At 34.7% G+C, this 16107-nt stretch overlaps 1 protein-coding gene and 1 pseudogene across 1 annotated transcript in view; both read left to right on the forward strand.

Annotated features, from left to right (window-relative positions):
* Positions 1-16107, forward strand: part of EPHA7 (EPH receptor A7) — a 224850-nt gene that overhangs the window by 199267 nt on the left and 9476 nt on the right. Inside the window, exons 12-16 of the mRNA XM_007950746.2 lie at positions 630-691; positions 2450-2659; positions 3446-3595; positions 14034-14227; positions 15253-15408. Of these exons, the coding sequence (XP_007948937.1) occupies positions 630-691; positions 2450-2659; positions 3446-3595; positions 14034-14227; positions 15253-15408 (772 nt within the window). The remainder of the gene's footprint in view (positions 1-629; positions 692-2449; positions 2660-3445; positions 3596-14033; positions 14228-15252; positions 15409-16107) is intronic.
* On the forward strand, positions 4489-5280 carry LOC103205428 (annotated as a pseudogene).

A 16107-nucleotide genomic window follows, 5' to 3' on the forward strand; every position in this document is an offset into this window, starting at 1 on the left:
ATAATGAATTAAACCAATGCCTCTTTTATGCTACCACCTCAGGAAAGAATGTATTCCGGAATAGTAGTTGAAGAATAAATCCGATAAGTAGTTTGAGAGACTGATACATACTTTCATTTAGTTTCAAAGACATAAAAGTGATACAGTTTAGGTTTTACATTTTCCATACCTGTCATCTTCTCTGAGTATTTTTCACAATGCTGATAGGAGCACTGATGGGCAGTTGTTAGACACTCGGCTGCTAACTAAAAGGCTGTGGTTTGTACCCACCAGATACCCCATGAGGTAAAAATGTAGCAGTCTGCCTCTCTAAGGATTTTCACTCTTGAGACTCTCTGGGGCAGTTTGAATCTGTCTTACAGAGTCACCATGAGTCCGAATTGACTTGATGGCCATAGGTTGCTTGGTTGTTGAATGGAGTCAAAAGAATATAATGGCTTTATTTGTGTGATTTAATTTTTTGAATCATGACCAAGTTCCATGCAAACATTTAATGACTTTTCCAGTGTAGTAGCAACACCAGAAACAGTCAGTCTTTCAAAGTAACACTATTTATTTTATCTGGGCTAAGTGAGAATAGGACTGAAATTTAGGTGACTGCTTCCAAAATAACAAATTTTTTTTTAAAGGAAAGCCAGTCATGATTGTAATAGAATTCATGGAAAATGGAGCCCTAGATGCTTTTCTCAGGGTAAGTACCACTCTAAATGCATTAATCATGCTGCCAGTACGATTTCTTGAACTCTTGTTTTTCCAGTGTAAAATCTGAACATTCTAAACTTTATCAGGTCAGAAAGTTGTAATTTAAAAATTCTGATTAAAAACCAGAGTTTAATACAGATTAAACTAAAAATCTTTTTTACCATTTAAATGATACAACACAACTTTCAAAAATGATTTCTATTCATGTCATAATCTGAGTACAGAGAATACCAGAAGCTCTATATTTGAACATGTATTTGAGTAGAACAGGAACCCTGGTGACATAGTGGTTAAATGTTCTGCTGCTAACCAAAAGGTCAGTGGTTCAAACCCACCAGCTGCTCTGTTGGACAAATTTGTGGCAGTCTGCTTCTGTAAAGATTACAGTCTTGGAAAGCTTATGGGGCAGTTCTGCTCTATCTTACAGGGTCACACGAAGATAGAAATGTCTCCACAGCAGCAGATTTGGTTTGGTATAAGACTAGCATTTAAGTTTTTCTGATATGGAGAAATCAGGAACAATAATTTTAAATGAAACACAGTGGTAATTTAGAGAATTAAAAAAATGAGGAAACAGTTAACAGTTCAATGACCCTAACCCTGCGCTGTAGAACCTATTGTATTGTAATGTCTAACTAGATAAACTTACATATATATACTTTCAGAGGCTTTTTACCTAAGTATGTAAATACATGTCAACATTTTCAAAACAGCAGAGAAAAAATATTCTAAAGTATAACAAAAATGTTTTAAAGTATAATAAGGCATGCAAAGTGTTCTGAAAAATCTAGAAAGATACATTCAACCCAGAATTATAAGTAATTACAAAATTTAGAGAATATTTTATTATTTGACTACTAACCAGAAGCCTGGCGTTTCAAACCCACCAGCCACTCCTCGGAAGGAAGGTTGGGTAATCTACTTCCGTAGTGATACGGCCTCAGAAACCCAAGAAGGGGTCACTATGAGTCAAATCCAACTCCATGGCATGTAACAACACAACAAAATTATATTAGACATAACTATCAGCTTTCTGGAGGAAAGCAGTACCTGGGAAATTCATCAACTTAAGCCAAGGTGCTTCATGCAGTATAGTGGTAATTCATTTAGAAAGTCTGTGGGCTATAAATAGTAGTAGATCAGAAATAGATGCTAGACAGTTGGGTTACCAACAGTGCTCAGTGCCATCTGCTATTCTATTTTAGAGAATCTTTGTTGAAAGTAACGTTCCTACCAATAACCAAACAAACTAAATGAAAAAGAAAACAAGTTAGCAATTATAATTTTCTTCTTCTTTGTTTCTCTGCATTTTTTCATAAATATTTTTCTCTTTTCATTTCTTTTACTATTTAGAAAAGAAAAAAATCTTAATATATGTATATTCATTGCTTTATATATATTGTTAGATTATTTATATAAATTTTGGGCATAAAGGAAAAACACTTACCTGCCAGCAGTATTTTTTAGATATTCCATTCCCAAACTTTGACTTAAAAATTACCATTTACTTTTAGACTTAAATAATCTCAACTATTAATAGCATGTAATTATAAATAACTAAATGATTACCAAAACTATATTTTATCTGGCTATAAGTTAAATTAATGTCTGTTATATTCTTTTGTAAGTTTATATTTTATATAGAAAATTAATAATTCTTTTTCTATAATAAGAAATGAGTAGTATATATACATTTTTTTCATAATGATTTTGTTTCAAAATACAGTTTATTTTTGTCTTCTTGCAGAAACACGATGGGCAGTTTACAGTCATTCAGTTAGTAGGCATGCTGAGAGGAATTGCTGCTGGAATGAGATATTTGGCTGATATGGGATATGTTCACAGGGACCTTGCAGCTCGTAACATTCTTGTCAACAGCAATCTTGTTTGCAAAGTGTCAGATTTTGGTCTATCTCGGGTTATAGAGGATGATCCAGAAGCTGTCTACACAACTACTGTAAGAAAAAGTCGATTAGTTTGTGTTTTCACATTTTTGAGATTATCCTATGAAGAAAGCAGGTTTTCGTAATGCCTAGCTAAACAGAAGAAAAGTCACAAATTGACCTCAGCTTTGTGTCATTGCTGTCATTTCCCTTATGGGAGAATAATTGTTGTTTTTCAATCTATATATAGTCTGGAGAAGAAGTAATGTTGTGTTGTTAACACACTTGTCTTATATTGAGATTTTCATATAAATAGTGTATAGTTATATAAAACAACATCGTTTTGTTTTTGATTTTTGGATATTCAGTTTCCAGACTTGGACTTAAAATAGCATATGCTTTTGGACTTGATAGTTGAATAATTTAACACTAGTAATTGTAACAGAAAAAATATAACCAATGTTAATACATATTAAAAATGGTTATTAACTATTTATTCATATAACTTTTGTGAAATTAGAGAAGAGGCATATAACTGAATTTATTTAAATAGCCCATATTTCATTCATTTTTACCAACAGTTACTTACCTTATTTGTCATTGTCTTTTGACTAGACTCTTGCCCTAAAATCACATAGATCCCATTAAATTGAAACTGCCTTACAAATGAAAATTTGTAGCAAGATTTTTTTAAGAAAAAATGTAACTTTAAATACACTCTTTACAGAGATTCAAGGTGGAATGACCTGATGCTAAATTACCAACTAAATATATGAATGTTAAACTGTAGCTTTCTAGTATTGACATAAATGGTTTATGTTATTACACCTATTTAAAATACCAATTTCTTTTTATAACAGGGTGGCAAAATTCCAGTAAGGTGGACAGCACCAGAAGCCATCCAATACCGGAAATTCACATCAGCCAGTGATGTCTGGAGCTATGGAATAGTCATGTGGGAAGTTATGTCATACGGAGAAAGACCTTATTGGGACATGTCAAATCAAGATGTAGGTGTTATACCGGTAAAACAAACAAACAATCAAAAAATTACGTATCAATATACATTATTACATGTAGGTAATGATTCATTAAGAAAGAAATTGTAATAGAGTTTGAAAACACGGTTGCTTAGTTTTCCATTTATTATAAAGAAAAACTCAAATTATTGTTTCTATTAAGTGCATTTGGCTTTCAATTTGAAGAATTGCTTTCTCTTTTTTTAAAATTTAAACTCTGAGGACATAATAAAGCCTACAAAGGCTTTTTTCCCTTAATAAAGATAATGATACTGTGCTTGCACAGCTGCAGTGGGAGAGTCACAGAAGTGAAATGATCCAGGAGCAACAGCGTGGAGGGATGTTGTGTTTTGTTTTGTCTTTGAAGCTTATTTTTCTTTTTCTTTGTAATTTTCAGAGAGATGTTTAAGTGACCCATTGTTGATTGGTTTAATTAAATTTTAATTTCATGAGAAATCTAACCTTTTTGATCAATATTGGTAAGTATTTGATAGCAATATTTTTAATGTAATCATAGTGGGAGTATCACTGAAAATTCCTTAAAATTAAAAAAAAAAAAAAAAGAGATAGTACTTACTGGATGCTCACAGGCAGACCTCTGAGAACATGTAAGTATTGGCAGGTTCATACAGTTCAACCTATAGAAAATGTGACTGAAATGTAGCTAAAAATAGGGGAAGTCTAAAATCAGGAAAGAATCCTGAATTTGTATTTGAGATCCGGAGGAGACCTTGGTGTACAGATCATAAATCAGGAAATTTTCCAATGCAGCACACTGGAGAGTCCAAAATAAGACTTAATGAAATGTATGGGGGACAAATCAAATAGTTTCACTTTCCTATAAAAGAGAATATATATAGCCTTTTGGCTCTCTGAGCAGCACCATGGCGGTCGGCAAGAATAAGCGCCTTACAAAAGGTGGCAAAAAAGGAGCCAAGAAGAAAGTGGTTGATCCATTTTCTAAGAAAGATTGGTATGATGTGAAGGCACCAGCTATGTTCAATATAAGAAATATTGGGAAAACACTAGTCACAAGGACTCAAGGAACCAAAATTTCTTCTGATGTCCTCAAGGGTCGTGTTTTTGAAGTAAGCCTTGCTGATCTGCAGAACAATGAAGTTGCATTTAGAAAATTCAAGCTAATTACTGAGGATGTTCAGGGCAAAAACTGCCTGACCAACTTCCATGGCATGGATCTTACCCATGACAAAATGTGCTCCATGGTCAAAAAATGGCAGACCATGATTGAAGCTCATGTTGATGTCAAGATGACAGATGGTTATTTGCTTTGTCTGTTCTGTGTTGGTTTTACTAAAAAATGCAACAATGAGATTCGGAAGACCTCTTATGCTCAACACCAACAGGTCCATCAAATCCGGAAGAAAATGATGGAAATAATGACCTGAGAGGTGCAAACAAATGACTTGAAAGAAGTGGTCAATAAATTGATTCCAGACAGCATTGGGAAGGACGTAGAAAAGGCTTGCCAATCTATTTATCCTCTCCATGATGTGTTCGTTAGAAAAGTAAAAATGCTGAAGAAGCCCAAGTTTGAATTGAGAAAACTCATGGAGCTTCATGGTGAAGGTAGTAGTTCTGAAAACTACAGGAGATGAGACAGGTGCTGAAGTTGAAGAGCTGATGGCTATGAACCATCAGTTCAAGAATCTATGTAAAATTCAGACTCAATGGTGACAAATAAAAAATCTTATTTGTGGGGGAAAAAAAAAGAGAGAGAATATGTATAATGCTAGTAATTCAAAATTAAGATATGTCAGGGAGAAAATTGGCCAAAGGCTCTTTTGAAAGAGTTTAGAAATGATATAAATACAAGTTCTCAATGAATAATGTTGAAAAAAGAAAACAACTTAGGTGGTGCTTGAGGAAAATGCTTCATTACCATTTATATGATACCATTTATATGGATATGACTAGCAAACTGTTTTGGAGTAGTTAACTCTTCAGGTACCATTAACATGGGCAGTAATAAAAGTTTACCAAAATCAAGTCAGTTTTCAAAAAGAGATCATAAAAATCTTTGCATTTAATTAGTATCTTTGTTTTTAATTTTATAATTTCCCAAGTTAAGTTCCTATGGCTCTTAAAACTTATAAACATTTAGTTTTAGACAGCTGAAGTCAGACTGCTTTTATGTGGCTAGAAATGTTATTTTAGGCACATTTTTCTACATATCTCTCCATTAACTGGAAAGCTCCCAGACTGAAAAATGGGGGGCATTTAAATCAATTCAAACATTTGGTGTTATGAATTGATTATTGATGTGAAACTTTTATTTTTGTTTTTGTTTATCAAAGATAAAAGTCTAAATGATGAGACTGTTTGGCAGAGGCAAAGTTGTTAATATTTGACAGGTCTCAGTGTCAAAGATTTCATGGACTGTCAAAATGTGGGCAAACAAATCCTTGGGGCAGAGAAAGAGAAATATTTACATTCCCTAGACACTTGGTAGAGTTTCATTTCTTTTGACACCTTCCTTCTGTACTAAATTCAAACATAAAGGGACTGACAGGAATATAAGATGATTTAAATTCAAAGTTTACTAAACTTCCAAAACAAATCATGGAAATGGTTAAGAAGAAATTTGTTTTTTAATTTCCTAAGTATTGATTCTTTATTTTTCTTATAAATGAATTACCATATAGAATTACCGTATAAAAATTAATAATTTTTTACTAATTAAATCAAATTGTTATATTTATAGTAAAATTTACTTCTGTCATGGAACATAATCTTTCATTTTCCTTTTTAAATTTTGAAGATTTCAGTTATTAAAGATGGACACACATTTGTATAGTATTAAGAGATTACTTAAATAGTTCAGTTTATATAGTGAAATTGATATTAATATTTTTTGTAGGATAATATTCATTATATTGTATTACATTTGAGAAATTATATGTTTACTCTTTAATATGCAACTGGAGAAAAACTTGAATAATTCAAGATAGTAAATCCAATCTGGATTAAATTCCCCAGATAACTGACCTAGACTTTCTGACAGAAATTCCTGGAGAGATCTGTGAAAATGTTGATGTGTATGGGAAATGTTGTGGATATGTGAATATATTGTGTTTTCTGTGAAGATCTCTTTCACCAGATTTTCAGAGATACATATTTTCAAAATGTTATCTAGATAGATTTATTAAGTGAATCAATTCATTCTGTACTGTTCAAATTCAGTTGCTAATAAATTTTTAATATTTTATATTTTAAAAGATTTTTCATGAAAACAAGGTGTAAATGGATGGCTATGTTTCTAAGGAACTTCACAGAGTTCCATGATGAATGCTTGGATGCTGAATGTATTGAGGTTTCTGTGATCACTTTAAGGAAATGGAAAAGTTATAGAAGTTACTGAATCAGATAGTTACCAGAGCTACCAACAAGGTTAATCATTAAACTAGGACATTTTTCTCTGTGCAGGACAGTAAGCAAGGAAAACTTGATAAAAGATTATATGATTTTGAAGTATGAGACCCATATTCAAGAAGGTTATCACTTGATTAATACTTGAATAAACATTTTTGTATTTTCATGTTCCTGGTAGGATAATGCCTAAGGCACTTGACTGCTAACTAGAAGGCTGGCGGTTCAAACCCTCCAGCCACTCCCAGAAGGGAAGGTTGGACAATCTACTTTCGTAGTGATATTGCCTTGGAAACTCAAGGAGGGTCACTATGAGTCAGGTCTGACTCAACAGCACGTAACAACAACAGAAGCATAACTTTCTTGAATTTTAACTGCAATGAAAGACCATTTAGAATCTAGTTATTAACTATTAAAATCAAGAGGCTGAACTTTCCAAATAAATTTCCAAATTTTATTCTTCTGCACAATTTGCAGATGCTTAAGCCCTTCCTGGTCATAAGGATGATCTTTCAGCAGCAACAAAAATTTTTATTTAAATGCAATCAATAGATTATGCAGAAATGCAAAATACTCGTATTTTACTTTAACAGCAACTGTCTTTTAATTGAATTTATATTGATTATTATAAATAAATTTTTACTCTCAAGTTCTGAAATTTTGAAATCTTTAACATTGTGTGCTAAAGAATAGACATACGTATATACACACAAGTATGCATATACGTATATATATGTATAATTCTGTTTATAGTAAACCAAAGACCAAACTTACTGCTATCTAGTCGGATCCAACTCATAGCGACCCCTCCTTGGGTTTCTGAGGTGATATCACTACAGAAATAGATTGCCCAGTCTTCCTTCCAAGGAGCAGCTAGTGGGTTTGAACTGCCAGCCTTCTGATGAACAGTCAAGTGCCTTAGGCACTATGCCACCAGAGCTCCTCTGTTTATAGTACACAATATTATTTCTTACTTTGCACTAGGCCAAAGAATTGTTAATTTTACTAATAGGTAGTTGTGCACTCAAACCCAAACCCACTACTGTCAAGTCAATTTTGACTCATGGGGAGGGGACCCTATGGGATGCAGTAGAACTGCCCCATAGTGTTTTCAAGACTGTACTCTTTAAAGAAGAGTTCTCTCATGGAACAGCTGGTAGATTTAAACTACTCACTTTTCAGTTACCAACCCAGCCTTTAACTTCTGAGCCACCAGGGCTCTTGGTAGTCATAAGGATGGTAAAAAAAATGTAAGCTTCCATAAAGATATGGGACTAGATATAAAGTGGTCTATTAGAAGTCATTTAAAAGCTTTGAAATTACAATATGCTTGCAATTCGATTCTGAGTCTTCAATGTTCCCTTTTAAAAGATACCACTTATGTATGACTTCACATTTTTTTATGTGAAGATGAAAAAAAATTATTTTTTTTAATAAAATTTTTCCACAGTTCCATAAGTAGAATCCAAAATATTTAACTGCATCGTAGGTCAAGTTATTTTGAAATTAATGAAGGGGAAGTAGGCATTGAGCAGAGGACAGAAATCAATCATATTATATCCATTTTGAGTCATTACGGGCCTGTTATCATGAGGTTTTATGATCCTTTTTTCTCTTGGTCACAATATTATAAACATTTCTCAGGGAGCAACTTTATTTTATTTCTAAGTATTCCTTTACAGCATATACCAGAGAAGTGGTCCCTGTTGTGTCCCAAAGTCGTTTTTAAAAAAATAATACCATTTACCCTACTCACTTCCAAATCCTCTGAGAACTATCTAGGATTAAAATTGCTTATAACAGTTTTTATTTTTTCTTTGCTGACTTTTATTAGAATACTGAGGCCAGATCTGGACAAGCAAATCCAAGGGCCTCCTGATAATTCAGCAAAAAAAGATATTTTAACTGAATTCCTTCAATAATTACATAATGCTTTAAGACGTGTAGGTTCAGCCATCTTACCTGTGTGCCTTATTGTTTCTAGGAATATGTAACTATTTTCAGAAAATACTTTTTATTTCCCAATCGGAAATACCGTGTCATGTTTACAGCCTGGGTCCTGTGGTTAGATGTTGCTGTTGTGTGCCGTCGAGTCGGACCCTACTCATAGCGACCCCTCCTTGGGTTTCTGAGACAGTATCCCTACGGAAGTAGATTGCCCATCTTCCTTCTAAGGAGTGGCTGGTGGGTTTGAACCTCCAGCCTTCTGGTTGGCAGTCAAGTGCCTTCTAGGTCAAATTCTCTTTCCTCTCCTAACAACTTGTGATGTTGTTCCTTCTTTCTGCCTCAGATTATTTATCTCTAGAATGAGTAATAATAATACTTACCTAATAAAGTTTTTTAAAAGATTATATGAGGTAATTCATGTTTAAAACAGTGCCAGTCACATAAGAAATATTCAATAAATATTTATTTGATTGTTAGTTGTTTCATTAGGAGATAAGTTACTTTTTTCTAATAAGCTAACCAAATAAAAGCTATAGAACAACAAGGATCAGTTTGTAACCATCTTGGCCAGTTTATCCTTAGTAAGTTGTTCCTGTTATTAGCTAGTGTTGAGTTACCTCTACTCAGTGATGACCTCATGCACAATGGAAAAAAAAAAAAAACTGCTTCCGAGTCTAGCACAATCGCAGTTGAACGATTGTGATCTATAGCATTTCCATGGGCTGATTTTTGGAAATAGATTCTCAGGCCTTTCTTCCTTGTCCATCTCCATTTGCATGTTCCATTAAAACCTGTTCAGCATAGTAGTGATGTGCAGGCTGCCGCTTACAGACTGATGGGTGGTGCCTGTCCATGCCAAACTGTGTTCTGTAGAACCTTAGGAGTTCCCAGCCACTGTCTTTTTTTGCCACTGTTAATATAATTATGAGAGGAACCTTTAGGGTGTCAAAGAATCTCTGGTGGTATAATGGGTAAGGCATTTGGCTGCTAACCAAAAGGCCAGTGGTTTAAACCCACCAATTACTCTTTGGAAGAAAGATGAGAAATCGACTCAATGGCAGTGAGGTTTTTGTTTTGTTTTGTTTTGTCTTAGGGTGCCAAGGTCTATTCCTATTCCAGAACATCTCTCATTTTAAATGTTATACTTTGCTACTACTCCTTTAAAAATACCACTATATCTTTGAGGGGAGTACCTGGATAGTGTAAACAGTTAAGCTCTCAACTAGCCAAAAGGTTGGCACATGGAACCCACCTAGAGGTGTCACTGGAGATAGGCCTGGCGACCTGCCTCTGAAAAGTTATGGCCTTTAAAATCCAGTAGAGAAGTTCTACTCTGCAGACGTGGGGTCACCGTGCAACTAACAATAACATATCACGGAGAACATGAAGTTACATTTTATGTTGAAATAAATGTTTCCCTCTGCTATAATAAAAGGAATCAGCAAGTTACTCCAATACAGTTAAACAAATACACAGGTCACTTAACACTTTTATTCCTTTTAAGAGTCATTTGGTGGTACTATACTTTTCTCATAAAGGAGCCCTGGAGGTGCTGTGGTTAAAGCAGTCAGTTGCAAACCAGAAGGTCAGAGTTTGAAAACCACCAGAAGCTCTGAGGGAGAAAGATGTGATGACGGGCTTCAGTAAAGATTACAGCCTTGAAAACCCTATGAGGCAGTTCTCCTCTGTCCTATTAGGCTCCTAAAAGGTCACTGTGAGTCAGAGTCAACTCAAAGGCACAGAACAACACCGTCCTTTGTTCATTAGCACAAAGATGTGAGACTAATGAAAACAAAGCTCAAGAATCCTAAATGTGATCTTGAAGGCTGTTGTAGAATTTTATGGCAAGAGGACCAATGATAGGATTTAGATTTCAAAAGGTCATTTACAGTGAAAGGAAAAAGGAGAGAATACTCTACAATGTACTGCTTCTTTCAGGAGATCTGTAAAATAAACTACACAGAGAAAATTAGGAGGTGGAAAATGTTCAAATACAAGCAAATCCAAATATAAGGAAAACCACTATTTCCCCAAAGAAAAAAAGTCCACATAATTGTTGATTATTTGGTCAAGAGTTTTATAAGTTATTTGCTTATTAATTCTTCACAACTTGAATGACTTTTTATATAATTTAACCCAGCTTTCCAAAACACATTGTCTTCACTTTGATAAAGTTGTTTAAATAGATAGACTTTCAAATCTAATACACTGCTGTCACTGGAAATATCCAAAACCATACACAGTTCTTTTAAACTTTTTATTTATTTAATTAATTATGTTTGTAATTTTTGCAGACAGTATTTGTATATGTTCGCTTGTGTGATGTATAGCTTTTTAAAGGATATTTTATAAGATTATTTACAATAATATCTAACATTTGTAAATATGACATCATAAATGGAAATTTTTAAAAAGTCTTTCATATGACCACCATTAATATTCAAAACTAACACTTATTAAGGTCATTTAAAGCTAATATTTTTGTTTTTGTGTTCTTTTTCATAATGTTAGTCAAAATAATTAGAGAAGCATACATTATGAGAAACTTCATGAAGACTTAACTGTAGGATAATGAATCAATCATTTCTTGGATATGTGTGTGATATATAGTATTCTGATATGGTATTTAGGAAGTAGAATCATCAGAAAGTGGTGACTGACCATGGCATATAAGACAGAGAGCATCTAGAACTGTTCTAAGCTCTCTGGCAGGAATGACTAACTGGCTGGTAGAGAGAGCCATTTATTGGAATAGTAAAAGTAAAAGGTTTGGTGGAAGGTGATCAATTCACTGTTAAATAAATAGAGTATGAGGTAGCTATGGAGCTCTGGTGGCGTAGTGCCTAAGGCATTTGACTGCTATCCAGAAACCTGGCAGTTCAAACCCACCAGCCACTCCTTGGAAGGAAGATTGGTCAATCTACTTCTGTAGAGACACCACCTCTACTTCAGAAACCCAAAGAGGGGTCGCTATGAGTCAGAATCAACTTGATGGCAGTTAAGTTTGTTTTATTTTTGGTTTATGGAAAATCCAGGTGAAGATATCTAGTAAAGTAATGGATATACAACCTAGAGGTCAGGAGAAAATTTGAGCTGAGGAGTTTCTATTTATAATGTTTATAATTTTCAAAAATTACTGTCATTAAATTTATCAATGTTCACCTGTGTTTTATTGACTATGGCAAAGCATTTGATTGTGTGAATGATAACAAATTATGGGTAACATTGAGAAGAATGGGAATTCCAGAATACTTAGTAGTATTCTTGAGGAACCTATACATAGACCAGGAGGCTGTTGTTCAGATAGAAAAAAGGGGATACTGCATGGTTTAAAATCAAGAAGAGAGTGCACCAGGATTATATCCTTTTACCATACTTATTCTGTCTGTATGCTGAGATGCTGGACTGTGTAAAGAAGAGCGTGGCATCAAGATTGGAGGAGGAATCATTAACAACCTGCAATATGCTGACAACACAACTTTGCTTGCTGAAAGTCAGGATGACTTGAAGCACTTACAGATGAAAATTGAAGAATACAGTCTGCAGTATGGATTACATCTCAATATAAAGAAAACAAAAATCCTCACAACTGGACCTATAAGCAGCATCGTGACAAATGGAGAAAAGATTGAAGTTGTCAAAGAGTTCACATTGCTTGGTTCTACAATTGACACCAATGGAAGCAGCAGTCAGGACATTGGACGATGTATAACATTGGGCAAGTTGGCTGCAAAGGATCTCTTTCAAGTGCTGAGGAGCAAAGATGTCTCCTTGAGGACTAAGATGCGCCTGACACAGGCCATGATATTTTCAGTCACCTCATATGCATGTAAGAGCTGGACAATGAATAAAGAAGACCAAAGAAGAATTGATGCTTTTGAGCTGTGGTGCTGGTGAAGAATGCTGAGAAGACCATGGACTGCTAAAAGAACTAACAGATCTGTTCTGGAAGAAGTGCAGCCAGAATGCTCTTTGGGAGCAAGAATGACCAGACTTCATCTCACCTGCTCTGGTCATGTTGTCAGAAGGGACCATTCCCTGGAGAAGGATGTCATGCTTGGTAAGGTGGAGGGTCAATGAAAGAGGGGAAGGCCCTGAATGAGATGGATTGACACACTGGCTGCGACGATGGGCTCAAGTACAGCAGGGATTGTGGAGCTGGCACAGGCCTGGTCGGTGTGTCTCTCTGCACTTCATAGGGTAGCTATGAGTTGGAGACAACTGGACAGGACCTAACAACAACTAGTTTATCAATTGGCCTTTTAAACTTTTGTCAATTTGCATATGTCTTGTTGTTATATGCCGTCGAGTCAGACCCGACACATAGCGACCCCTCCTTCCAACACAGTATCACTATGAAAATAGATTGCCCCATCTTCCTTCTGAGGAGTAGCTGGTGGGTTTGCCAGTTTTGTGGGGAAACCTTCCCCACCAAGGATAAATTATTTCAGTTTGCCAATGTGAGATTTCTTAAATGTGGAGTTGGGAAGTGATACAAATACATCTCAGGAACCAGTACAAGCTGGCTCCAGTACACCACTCTGTCTAATAACACTGCATGCTGAGCTTTGTATAGTTTAAAAGAATAGTGGGGTTGGTAATGTTTTCTGTCATAGTACCTTTATATATTTTGATTTCCTTTTAAAAAGGGCTATCTGAAATAACTGAGCAGAAAGTAGATATCTTCTCGGCTCATAGATAATTCAGACTTCCTTTTTTAACTTGAGTTTTTTAAATTTATGGACAAATATGTACACTCATAACTATTTACAAGGAAGATGTTTCCATAGCATGTTCCATTTCGAAAACCTCTGGGAAGATATCAAATATTTTTCCATCTAGTGCACCCCAGGTGAACTTAATTGCTCCCTATTGCTGAATTACCTAGAAAATGTCATCATCTCTTGTATTTCATGTGTCCTTTAATTATATTTTTAACATCTGTGGATATTTTGGGAAAAAGTGAGTAAGTCAGTCTTTTGTAAAGCAATGTGCCTCATTCATATCTGGATGAATCACTTTGCGTACTGGGTAATTAATTTTATTATAATTGAACCTCAGTCAGTAATACTTTTAATATCCTTTTGGCTATTAGGTTATAAAAGCAATAGAAGAAGGTTACCGTTTACCAGCACCCATGGATTGCCCAGCTGGTCTTCACCAGCTGATGCTGGATTGTTGGCAGAAGGAGCGTGCTGAAAGGCCAAAGTTTGAACAGATAGTCGGAATTCTAGACAAAATGATTCGAAACCCAAATAGTCTGAAAACACCCCTGGGGACTTGTAGTAGGTAAGAAATACTTCAAGGAATGTAATTTAGCTCCTCAGTCTCACTCCAGTGGAAAACTGATGTTTGTGTTACCTTATGCAATTTATTTTGTTTGCAGAATGCTTTATTTTTAGATGGTTTACCTTAATTGATTTAGTGGTTAAAGAGAATCTATTCATTATTATCCCTTCCTGTCTTTATTAAAAATTAGGACAGTATTACTGACTGCCATTATTTAGAAAATTTCATAAACTGGATTTTTGTTCTAAGGTGGAAATATGTATTTCTCGTACAATGTTATTTTTTAATGGCTTTTTATTACTGTCGCCCAACATTTTTTGTTATATACATATTATCTATGTTACTGTTCTGTTCTAAATTTACTAGTAACGTGATTCTGTGAAGCTGAAAAGTTTTTGTAAGCAATTCAATACCTGATTAAATAATTTTAAAATTGATAGGCATTACAAAGAGAAACATTCCATTCATTCTTTAACCTTGAATTACTCTATTGTGATGTATATTAGCAGTTATTCAGCTTCAACTAACAGGTAAACATGACACACTGATCATTCTTAGTAATACATTAGGCACTTGATGTGTGCTTACAAGGGTACCATCACTACAGTGAATGTGTAATGTTCTCCATGGCACCTTCCTGACTAATGAAGTTAGTGTACAGCCAAATGTGCTTCCTTTGCTCCCAGTTACTCTTAGAAAAGGAAATGAATAAATATTTACTAATTACAAATATTGCTTATTATCTTTTAAGAGGCATATGGTAGACACAATTTGATGGGTAGCAAATCCAAGTAAAATACATATTTGACGATTTGTAGTTATTGGGGCATATTTGGGAGTTTGTCATTACTAGGCACCATCTGTGATTTAGGTTTTTATTAGGATATCTGTTTATTTGTTATTGTATAAAACATTGTAAATGTCTAATTTTTTTTCCTTTTAAACCATTATTTTTGTATGGGCCAAGACATTCTTTCTTTGATAGGTTATGAAAATATTTGTTTTTCTGTTTCATTCAAATCTAGGCCAATAAGCCCTCTTCTGGATCAAAACACTCCTGACTTCACTACCTTTTGTTCAGTTGGAGAATGGCTACAAGCTATTAAGATGGAAAGATATAAAGATAACTTCACAGCAGCTGGCTACAACTCCCTGGAATCAGTTGCTAGGATGACTATTGAGTAAGCTTGAAATTATATTTAAGAATTTGTTAGGCACAATTCAAGCTTTGTAATCAAGTTAATCTCCACTTATTAAAGAGATATAAATCATAAAATCAAGAATAAAAGTATCTCTTTAATAAGTGAAAACTATATGCCAGGGATTATGCTAAGTAGATATTTGAACATAAATTAACTTTTTTTTAACTCTTAAGGCAACAATTTTATTAAGTTGATAGTTCTGTACTATTTTACAAACAAAGAGGCTGAAGGTCAGAGGATTTAAATATTTTCCTGAAAGTGATTCAACTTGTAAGTGATAACTAGTATGCCTTTGTAGCCAGTTTTCTAAACACTACCCAGTTACACTCTCTATCATTAAAGCACTGCGTCATTTAGGCTCCTGTTCACTGGAGAATTTTCTCCACTGTATAGGAGGATTTCCCCCATGGTGTTTTCATCACACATCATTGTTGTATTGTTGTTATGTGCCATTGAGTCAGACCTGACTCATAGCAAACCCTCCTTGGGTTTCTGAGGCTGTATCACTACGGAAGTAGATTGCCTAACCTCTCTTCCGAGGAGTCGCTGGTGGATTTGACCACCGGCCTTCTTGTTAGCTGTCAAGTGCCTTAAGCACTACACTACCAGAGCTCCTAAAATCTCAAAATTCTTCAGTGTATTTGTTGTTGTTATGTGCCGTCGAGTCGGACCCGACCC

Source organism: Orycteropus afer, unplaced genomic scaffold (assembly GCF_000298275.1).
Source record: "Orycteropus afer afer isolate SDZICR_OR568_19922 unplaced genomic scaffold, OryAfe1.0 scaffold00011, whole genome shotgun sequence".
Taxonomy (NCBI): Eukaryota; Metazoa; Chordata; class Mammalia; order Tubulidentata; family Orycteropodidae; genus Orycteropus; species Orycteropus afer.